Source organism: Lutjanus erythropterus, chromosome 9, assembly GCF_056507025.1.
Source record: "Lutjanus erythropterus isolate fLutEry1 chromosome 9, fLutEry1.hap2, whole genome shotgun sequence".
Lineage (NCBI taxonomy): Eukaryota > Metazoa > Chordata > Actinopteri > Lutjaniformes > Lutjanidae > Lutjanus > Lutjanus erythropterus.
In genome coordinates, this window is record NC_139325.1 from 24,182,532 (window position 1) to 24,193,950 (window position 11,419).

The window sequence follows — 11,419 nt, forward strand, 5'->3', positions numbered from 1 at the left end:
TGTCACTATAGCAACATGAAACTGCAGAGTTATTTTTTTTTTATTTTTGGGGCTTTTTTTTGCCTTTATTAAGATAGGACAGCTGAAGATATGACAGGAAAGGGGGAGAGAGAGAGGTTATGACACGCAGCAAATGTGCGACAGGCAGGAATTGAACAGGCAGCCGCTGCAGAAGACTGATAGCCTCAACACATGGTGCGCACACCCTACCAACTGAGCTATAGGGGCGCCGCACAACTGCAGATTTATTAACAGTAAAGGCCAACTTTATTGCTATCATACAACCATACAGAGTACAATTACACAGCCTAATTCATTCGCCACATTTAACCCAGCCTTGGATACCAACCAACCTGGGTACCAACCCCAGTTGTAAGCCAGCACCTTTGTCAGCACCTTGACAGAATAATTGACCTGCACATGTTTATGATGGTGGGGAAACAAGAGCACCCAGAGGACACCCACAACATGCGTACACAAAGAAAGGCCGTGTCTAGCATTGGGTATCGTTTAAAACAGATTCCCAAAGTGTGGGCCACAGCCCCCTGTTGGGCTGTGAAAGTGCTGCGGGTGGGCCGCAGGATGACATTAAAGATAAAGTTTAAAATTTTCAGTTTTGTAACCGAGTTTGAAATCACCACAAAATATTTAGAATTAAATATTTCCATTTGAAAAAAGGTGATCACAACTAATAAAACAAAATTACTGAATTCAAATTAAATGTTATTCTTAATTTATCAGACCTATTTTTTAGTTCATAACATCTGGATGGTCCAAAAAATAAAAACCATGTGCAAGAGTACTATTCATTGACTTCTCTTCTGCATTCAGTACAATCAGTTTGAGATTAATCCATATCTCATTCACTGAAACTGTTTCCTTTTTCATCAACAGGCAACAGCTGGTGAGGGTCAGTAACACCTACTTCCCCCCCGGTCACACCCAGCTGTGGCGCACCATGTGGTTTCTAACCACCACATCACCAGATTCTTGATTGATACTACACTGGCTGCACTGATGAAGGAGGCGGAGAAGTCTGACATTTACCTGGACGGCGTCAATAAAGTGGTGCAGTGGTGTGACCAAAACACGCTAATCCTCAACACCCTCAAAACAGAGGAGATCATCTTTGGAGATCATCATTGTCATATACCCACATTCACACAGAATTGTTTTGTTAATGAAATAATAAATATATAGGGGAATAAAGATTTTAAATTGGGCTGCAGTATTCTTATGTTTGGGAATGTCTGGTTTAAAATATTACCATACCAGTGCCCTTAAAGTGATACTGATACCAATGAAGCACATTCTTTTTTTTTTTTTTTTAATAAAGAACACTTGCAGTAATTGGCTGTTAGCAAAACCATATAAATAGTCACTGAACAGGTATTTGAGAGGAGAAGCTTTGATACTCCTCGGTACTAGGTTATTTCAATCAATACCTTTCAGGTATTGATTACCGATACCCAGCCGCAGCCCTGTCTAAAGCTACTTCTGTACATACCGTCTTTATCTGTCCGCATGACTTTTATCTCAAATATTTTTTTTCTGCTCATGTCAGCCCCACTTTGTCTCTTCATAATACAGCCTTTGTATTCAGAATTGTGCCCCAGAAGAAGAACACAAGCTGTAATGAACAAAGCAACAAGTACAAGAAACCATACTGTTACCATTATTTCCTCTTCTTTGTGTAAATCATTCAAACAGTGATATAATAGTGAACTATATATGAGATGGCTGCTTGAATGATGAGTTAAGTTTCTGCCATTTTTGTCCACATGTTATATGAAAATACAGTTGTTATTTAAAAGTTGGTTTTAAAGGCATTTCTGCAGTTGCGAGGGTGAGTTTCCTGAGATTGTACAATATTTTTTATTTTCTTTATGAACACACAAAACATTTATAAAGTGTGACAACATTATTTCTTTATTAGTCACTTATGACTTTTGAAATCCGTGATACTCAAAGTCAACACATTTCAAGTCCCTCAAGCCAACATAATAACACATTTATGATTAATCTCTGTGTGTTTAATTAACCAAGGTTTCCGTCTCACAACACATGATGATGACATATATATATTTTAGATACTTGGCTGTAATACTGATGCAAGCTGGAACACTTTTTTTTTTCATTTAATACAAATTTAATAAGGAAAGAAAGATTTTAGGCACTGTGGCCAAAGTATTTATTTTCCTTCCGTCATAATCACGCTGAGGGTTGCTGTAAAGCAGGCAAACTCCTGGAAATTAACAACACCATCCCCGTCGTTATCCAGACTGGTAAAGAATTTGGTCACTGCAGCGGTGTCCGTCCTCTAAATAAAGAAAAACAGTAGGAGTTGTAAGTTGCAAAACACAAAAAAATATTTCAAGGGGCATTCACTGCTCTCTGCAGCAATAGTTTAACGTCTACTTACTGCTCCAGGAAACTCCTTCCTGAGCAGCTCAGTGAGTTCTGCCTTGGTCATAGTATTTTGGTCTCCATCTTTTCCAGCGTATTCATCGAAGAGATCCCTGAGGCTTCCAATTATCTCCAGGAGGCTTGGCATGGTGGCTGGAATGAGAAAATATTTTTATGTTCATTAATTCATTCATCTTACATGAATGCAAAACATTTTATATGTGGTCCAGTTTCCCCACCCTCCTGCATAACTGTGGGTCTTCATAGACAACTTTTCATTTGTTTCATATGGTTTTTCCCTGGAATCCTTGTTAACCTTAATTTACCGAATTCCATCCAATTTCACAACTGTCACTATTATAATATTCAAATCATCATTGTTATCATTTTACAATTGGTTGAGATATATAGTTCATCTTTTTCAGACACAGCACAAACCACACCCAGAAGCTCTTTCATGGATTTCTTGTCACATAATGATACGTATTAGGCATCAGCTATTTAGATAAATGCAAAATGGCTCATGCTCTATTTTAAAAAGGATTTTTAAAACGTATTTTCACTTACCAAAGTTGTATGAAAAGCTATGAGAGTTGAGAGAGTGGAAGAGAAGGATTTGAGACGAGTCTTGACACAAACCTTTTTTAAATAGAGGTTGACTCACCCTTTTTCCAAGCACCCTCCCCCTCTTCCTCTTTTTTTCCTCCCGTCTTTCTTCTCTCCAGAAAAACATACAAAAAGTCAAAATGGCAACTGTAGAATTTATTCTTTCTTTTTTCCCTCTCATATAAACCCCTTTTCATACCAATAATACCAATGTGGGAAAGCTTAGAGTCACATTTGGACATAAAGATGCTATAAGTAATGCTGGTTAAAAGCTACTACAAGGAGCTTTTAAGTGGTTTTGAAACCATCTCAGTTTAATACTGATACCTGCCTCTGTATGACACTTGTAAATGATACTGATACTAGTGGAGTACTTACATTTGATACCTTTTTTGAAAGTTTCTTCTTTATGAAGATCTGTGACTGTGACTGAACTGTGCCAGTGACTGGCTACAAGCAAAACCATATAAATACTCATTTTTTCTAGATCTGAAAATCAAAAAGGGTATTGAACAGGTATTTGACGTGAGGAATGCCAATTCTGAAACTAGGTTATTTCAATCAGTACCTTAAAGTGTAGCCCAGTTTTGTCTCTCCATGGCTCCTCATACAGCTTTTTTTTTATTATTCAGAATTGTGAAGAAGAAGAAGAAGAAGAAGAAGAAGAAGAAGAAGAAGAAGAAGAAGAAGAAGAAGCCAAGAAACCATACCTTCCAGGCCTTGGTATTTTGAGCGATTATTCTTACAGTAAATAATGCAGTAATGAATGCAGATGTAATACTGATTGCCTCTTCCTCCTCTTTATGTAAAACATCCAAACTGTGACATAAAGTGGATCATGAGTCAAGTGTCTGCATGTTATATGAAAAGGCAGATATATATATATTTTTAAAGGTTGAGTTTAAAGGCATTTCTGCCTCGCACAGGTGCATTCATGAGGGCTAGATGCCTGTAAACACACACCAAACATTTATAAAGTGTGACAACACTAAATCTTACTTCTAAATCAGTGATATATGCTCAGACTCCGCACGTTTCAAGTCCCTCAACCCAAAATAATAACTCATCTATGATTAATTATTATGTGTTTAATTAACCAAGGTCTCAGAACACATGACAATGATATATATACAGTGGTGGCCAAAATGATCAAATTATCAAAATTAGCACATCTCTCTGGCATTGTGTCAATATGTTTCCTGAGAACTTCAACACTAATGTTATCCCATGCCTTCTGCAACTCAAGCCAAGTTGCCTCATTCTGGCAATAGTTAGGAGAATGTTTAAGGTCATTGTCCTCTTGGAAAATAAATCCAGGCCCAATAAGACGACTCCCAGATGGTACTCCGTGCCTCACCAGAGTGTTGTGGTATACTTTCTTATCCAAGATGCCATCAATTTTCACTAAGTTACCTGTTCCTGAGGTTGAAATGGCTCCCCACACCATAATACTACCCCCTCCGTGTTTAACTGTTGGCAAAAGACATTTATTTTTATATCTCTCCCCCTCCTTCCCTCAAACATACACTCTGCTTGTTGCCAAACTGTTCAAACTTGGACTCATCAGTCCACAACACTTTATACCAATCTTCCTTTGTCCATTTCTTGTGTTCTTTTGCAAATTTCAGGCATTTCACTCTATTTTTCTCTTTCACTCGCGGTTTCTTTGCTGCTATTCTGCCAATAAGTCCTTCTTCTTCCAGTTTCGGATGCACAGTTGCACCATTAGTCATTGTGGTGTTGATTTCATCACACAGTTCTCGTGAGGTCTTTCTTTGGTCCTTAAGACTGAGAATTTTGAGACGCTTCACTTGTCTGTCTGACAGTTTCTTTTTTCTGCCTCTCCCCATTCGGTTCTGGTGTGAATTGGTGGCATCATGCCGGTTCAAAGTGTACTTTATAGTGCTTGGACTGCATCTCAAGTCCTTGGCTATGAGGTAGTAACTCCAGCCAGCATCAAAAAAGGCCTTTATTCGAACCCGTTGCTCACTCGTTAGCTCCTTCTTCACTTTAGCCATGTTCAAAGAGCAACATGTGCTTCAAGACTACTCCTAGAGGCTTTGAATTTATACCAATTGGTGATGTGGCCTCAGTGACAAAACCCTGAGGTTACCAATCACTTAATGAGCAGGATAGGCCTTGTACATTCAAATGAATCACAGAGCTGTGTCCCAAGACTCTTGCATCATCATCAATTTAACCACGATCACACCTGACAGTGACAACACAAGTAATCTGTCTTCTTCTGTGAAGGAACATGATTTTGTGACATTGACAGTGAAATAGGCCTAGCTTATTTTTTGTAAGGAAAATGACCTAAATCTCCTAATGATGGCTCTATTCTATAAATTATAGAGCATAATTAATTTTATTTTTATTTTTTTAAATGGCCAATTTGACAAAAAATACTGAAACCTCTTAAATATGCCAAGTGTTCTAATAATTTTGGCCACCACTGTATTTTATAGAGTTGGCTGTAACTAATGCAAGCACTTTTCATTAGTACAAAGGAAATAAGGAGAGAAAATTCTCAGACAAAGTGGAAAAAGTATTTATTCCCCGGTGGCAATCACAGCGATGGCTGTTACAAAAGTGACAAACTCCTTGAAATCAACAACACCATCCCTGTCGCCATCCAGCATGCAGAAGACCTGGTCTGCTTCAGCTTTGTTGGTCTAAAGAAAGAAAAACAGAGGGAGTTGTAAGTAGTTTGTAAAACATCTAAAGAGGCATTCACTGCCCTCTATTGCAATAGTGCTTCATCTACTTACTCCAGCCACAGGAAGCTCATTGCGGAGCAGTTCGATTAGCTCTCCCTTGGTTAAAGTCTTTGAGTCTCCTTCTTTTTCAGCGTATTGGTCAAAGACAACCCTGAGCGTTGCCACTGCATTTGAAATCCTTGACATGGTGGCTGGAATGAGAAAAATTTGTTGGCTGTGTATTAATTTGTTCATCTTACATGAATGTAAAATATTCTACATTTGGTGCAGTTTCTCCAGCTTCCTACATAAATGTAGGTCTTTAAAAACAACTTTTCATTTGTTTTATAGGGGTTTTACCTGGAATCCCGTCCTTGGCAGCCACCAGTTTCATAATTGTCAGGATTAAATATCATCATATCATATAACTATCAGAATTATTTTACAGTCACATAACCTTAATTTAGGGAATTCCCTCCAATTTTACAACTGTCACTATTATAATATTCAAATCATCATAATTATAATTTTACCGTAGATTGACATGTATGGTTAATCTTATTCAGAAGCTCATTCATGGATCTCATGCCACATAATGCTACATATTAGGTATCAACTATTTAGAGAAATACAAAATGGTTCATGCTGGGTTTTTTTAAAATTAAAAATGTAAAAATATTTCCACTTACCAAAGATGTATGAAATGCTATGAAGGTCGAATGAGTGCAAGAGATGGATTTGAGACCAGACTTGACACAAAGCTTTTTAAATAGGAGGTTGACACACCTGACTTCCAAGTACCCGCCCTTTAAAATCTGTCTCAGAATGTCAATAATGAATTTATTTTTTCTGTCTTTCCCTCTCATATAGGGCCTTTTCATACCAGTAAGCTCAAAGTCATACTTGCATACAAAAATGCTATAAGTAATGGTTTTTAATATAAGTTACTCTCAGTCCACTTGATAAGGAGCATCATATCCTCCAGATTTTTCCAACTCAACCTTTATTTATTACAGGGCAGTTGGTTTTGATTTCTTTTCTGATCTTTTATTTATTTCTATTTCAGTTCATGTGTCCATTGATTGTTGATTATTTATGAAGCCCAATTTCTTTCATTATCTCCAGTTTTTTTTTATTTTCCAGTCACTTACTTTTGAATCGTTTGAAAAACTGCTTTGCTAACACGTGTATATGTAACAATATATTATAAAGGGGACTACATGGTGTACTTTTACTTTTCCGTGAGCTTATTTTTGCTGCAAGCTACCATGTTATGCTCATTTAATTTAAAAGAATTGCATATTTCTTACCCCACCTACCAGCAAACTGTGGCAACATTTTGTCTAACATTATGGGTAGTTAACATTGTCACACAGCTATACTGAAAGGCAAATGTAATAACTGTCTGTACGCCTTTCTGGACCACTCTTTCCTCCTTTACTACTTCATGTCCATGGCTTCTGATACAGACTTTGTATTGAGAATTGTGCCCCAGGAGAAGAATTCAGTCTATGATGAACAAAGCAACAAGTACAACAAACCATAGCTTCCATGCTTTGGTAATCTGAGCGATAATCTTTGCAATCAATTACTTGTCTGCACACGTAGAGATTGCAGCTGTGAGTTGTTGCCAGTATCATAAGCTGGCGACTGCATGTTGAAAGATCAGTCAGTCGGAGAGAGGGGATAGTATTAAATAGTAGACAAAGACGCCAGTATAGACTGTATGAAAAAGACCAAAGCACAGGATAGGCGTGGTCACCAGACAGCATGACTCACTGGCAGAGAATGTTTGTGGCAACCAAATATGCTTCAAACAAAGCAGGCTGATGTTACTGTCCTCCCTCCACAAACACACAAACATCTACTGAAAATGACCAGCTCAGTACATTGGCCATTAAAAACGATGATGTGATGTTGATAAGTGATCCTTTCCAGGTCTTGATTGAATCACACCAGGGACTGTATTGTTGGACTGTGAAGTGGACTGATGTACTGTACATAAACGTTATGTTTCGTGAGTTCCCATGGAGCAGCACAGCTGCTTGTGGTAGAATCCTTGTGGATTATGGAGTTAATTAGAGGGGCAGTGTCTCAAACATTTTTAAACCTACTTTCATAATGATTCATAACCAAACTGTGTCCTAACTCTACTATTACAGTCAGTTGGAATGTACCAAGGTAATTACATTATCTGTCTATCTATATGACTTTGGTGAAGTAGCTTTTGTGATTTGATGTTTTTTAGCAATGCTAATGTCTAATTTCCAGTCTTGTTCACCACTTTAAACCAGACTGAAATTCACACAGAAACAGCTATTGGATTTCCATGAAATTTGGTTCAGATGAAGTATTTCATATCTAGTGGAGGGACATTTTGTCCAGACATTAATGGCTCCCGAGCAATGAATCCTCATGACTTTGGTGATCCTCTGACTTTTCATATAATGCATCATAAGGCTGACATTCGTGCATACAAATGAAACATCTCACAACTATTGTACAGATACAGTACAGTACTTTCTGTTTAATCCTATTTAAGTGTTAGCATGCAAACATGCTAAAACAAGATGGTACACATGGTAAACACTATACCTGCTAAACATGTTAGCATTGTCATGGTGAGCATGTTAGTATGCTGATGTTTGACTCGAGTTCACTCTGCACAGTAGCGCAGCATGGCAGGGATTTGCATTTCCAGTACAACAGGGCTACTTGCTTGAAGGTGCGTCTGACTGAAGACAAGCTTAGTTTGACTTGGGCGGCTATAAACTGGTGGATAAACACATTATTTCCTATAAATTCTTCACACTAAATGTCTCTCCGATTTTTGTTATTTAGAATCTTTTATTATGAAGCAGCAAAACCAGGAAATGTTTATTTTTCATCAGTAGGAAGTTGACACAACTCTTTTATGATTGTACATCTTTCTCTCTGTTCTCCTGCACACACAAGCGACTGGGAGCAGTCGGCAAGACATCACCAGAGGCAGGCAGGCTCGCTTTGGTCCCACTCCAGGGTAGGTCCATCTTGGACATGATTCACCACAGATCAGCGTGATAAAAGTGGTAATGGAAATTCAAATCAATGGGGCACGGTTTGACTCAGCGTGGCCAAAAACTACAGTGGAAAAGCCCCATGTGCAGCACCTCAGAGACTTGGTAGTGTGGCTCTTGACTTAGTTTCCAATATGTGTTGTCATATTTTTTAAAGTGGCGATCTGAAGATTTTCATTTAAATAAATGTCTGTTATGTCACTGTCTATTGCTGAACTAGGTAACACAAAGGTGAACTTATGGCCCTGGACCTAGAGGTCTCTCCCACATTAAAACAATAGGTTTATTCAAGATGAACTGTCCCCTGCCTGAAAAACAGGAGTTGGAGACAAAAGTCAAGCTGCAGTCAAGTTGGACAGTTTCAAGTGGACTTCAGAGAATATACAGGAAATGACACTAACATCCTGTTATCACTTGTAGGATATCTGTATTTTGCAGAGCACTTTCATAGCTGAAGAAATAAAGTATGTTTTTGATCGCTGATTGAAGTTGAAATAGAAGAGATCCTCAATACTGTCACATGATCCTCTGTTCTTTTGTCTGCCCTTTGAAGTCATATATATAACCTTTTTCATTATTATTATAAGCCACAAAATATAAGCTTGTTAACAGATTAAAACTTCACAGCACCACATAAGAGTAATAAATCTGACATTAAATATTACTAATTCACAGAAAATTAGGATTTTACACAACATATGGTGTTTGTTGTCAAAATTAAGAGCCAATCGGAGCCTGTCATGTCATTGATAACGTGACAGCCAGCCGTCAGTGGAAAGCAACTGCGGTGTCTGGCTCTAAAAACTGCAGCCGCCTTGATCTTGTTAGATTATTGTTGCCCACGTGTGCATGATGTCAGAGCAAGTTGGGATCAAGTCGGACACAAATCTAACCACGTGCATTCTGCAGCGATCATTGGTGATCGATTCTGTGCAGGACTGGCTCATCTTGAACGCTCCTAATAACAAAAGATATAGTTTGATGCCGTCTTGACTACTTTAATTAACCACCATAGCTGATGAAAATCCAATTGAAATGACTCAAGCAGAAATCATGTTGGATGAGGTGATATATTAAAGTGATATATTCATGTTAATTTTCATCATGTTCACTGACTTCTGTCCTTGCTCCCTGACGTATCTGATGTATCCTGTGGGTTCCTGGAAGTTATAGTGACGGGCACACAACACACCATTACTTTGAATAAATTATGGATTTCTCTGCATTTGATCATTGTTGGAAATATTTGGGATAAGCTAAGTCCACAACTTATAATATATAACATAAAATATAACATAAGACTACTGTTTTTCAACATTTAAATGGGGAAATATTACATATTATAGCTCTAAAGTATTGCAGTATTTATGCATTTACATCATTATGAAGAAGTGCCTGTAGTGAAATTACTGGAAAAAATGCTGTATAAGTTACTGTTAATGTAAACAGGTGCCTGCATATGAATGCAGTATGCTGAATTATTATCAGATGAGATTGCTGCTTATGCAGCCTTATGTTTGTCAGTGAGCTTAGCACTTACTGCTGTTGTTTTCGGTCAACATTTTTTTTGACAGTGTATTAGTTTGAAGGGAGTAATGGAACAGTCAGGAGCAGCCGTACTGAGCTGTTCAATGAAGAGCTGCAGGCGACGGGCTGTACTCCTCTAACTTCTCAGTGAGGTTACCAACTCATTTCACCGTGCCGTCCTGTTTGCAGACTTTGCAGCTTAAAATTAGATTAGGGTTGCTCACAGAATCATGGAAAAAAACACTTATTGCCTTACTTATTTATTAAATGGGCAGCCGTTTGTTTTGCTGCCCCTAGGATTCTGTGTCTTGTAGTATTAAACCACATTGGCTGTTAGCACCAGGGGTGGATCACTCACATTATTGTAATTAAGTCATATTTGGGGGTACTTTTATGAGTATTTTTGTCAAGACTGTAATAGTAATATGACTTAAGTATACATTACACTATATAATCTACTTAGTTACTTTTAAAATCATGTTTCACTACTGAGAAAGCCTACAATCTGAATGAATATCCAAACCTTTAATTTGTATATTTGTAGACAACAAGGCCGACACACAAAGGCCTGTGCAGCAGCAGGCACAGGTTTGGAGAGGGAACCATGACCACTGAGCAGAACAGTGCACGTACTGGGAGTAATTTGAACAGAAGATTTGGAGCAACGGAAAACCCTTTCACTGAATGCCTGCTATTGCTAATGCATTAAACATCAGTGGTAATAAAAGTAACTAGCCTAATACTCTGAGTAGTTTTTGTGAAGAATGCTTTGTACTTTTACTTAATTATTTTTTAAGCATCAGTAGTTTTCCTTGTATTTGAGTAATATTTTAGTAATGTGACAGTACTTCTTCTTGAATACTGATATGTTACTCCTTCCACCACTGGTTACCATCAGTAACTGTAGGTGTCCAGGACTGAAATCTTCAAGATTGCCATTTTAACTGCTTTGAGTTTAGCATTTTTGTAGCCTATACAACTGAACTAGAGTATTCTGTAAGTTTAAGTTGGCACAACTCCAGCAATTGAAGCAAAAGTGTATTGCAATATTTTTACCGTAAGTACTAACAATAAAGCTTTTCATTAGCAAAAGAAACCCTACATACACTACAGTTAGTGTTTAGT

The 11,419-nt window shown here is 37.8% G+C and overlaps 2 protein-coding genes across 2 annotated transcripts; both read right to left on the reverse strand.

Moving 5' to 3' along the window:
- Positions 1–1,902: 1,902 nt before the first annotated feature.
- LOC146321549 (protein S100-A6-like) lies at positions 1,903–3,104 on the reverse strand. The gene is made up of 3 exons (XM_084726767.1): positions 2,974–3,104; positions 2,423–2,559; positions 1,903–2,320 (listed from the first exon to the last, which is right to left on the reverse strand). Exons 2-3 carry the CDS (start codon positions 2,552–2,554, stop codon positions 2,192–2,194), a joined length of 261 nt encoding a protein of 86 aa, XP_084582893.1. The 5' UTR covers positions 2,555–2,559; positions 2,974–3,104; the 3' UTR covers positions 1,903–2,191.
- Positions 3,105–5,547: 2,443 nt separating this feature from the next.
- On the reverse strand, positions 5,548–5,918 carry LOC146321550 (ictacalcin-like). The gene is made up of 2 exons (XM_084726779.1): positions 5,793–5,918; positions 5,548–5,687 (listed from the first exon to the last, which is right to left on the reverse strand). The coding sequence occupies exons 1-2, from the start codon at positions 5,916–5,918 to the stop codon at positions 5,565–5,567; spliced, it is 249 nt and encodes an 82-aa protein (XP_084582905.1). The 3' UTR covers positions 5,548–5,564.
- Between the last annotated feature and the right edge of the window lie 5,501 nt (positions 5,919–11,419).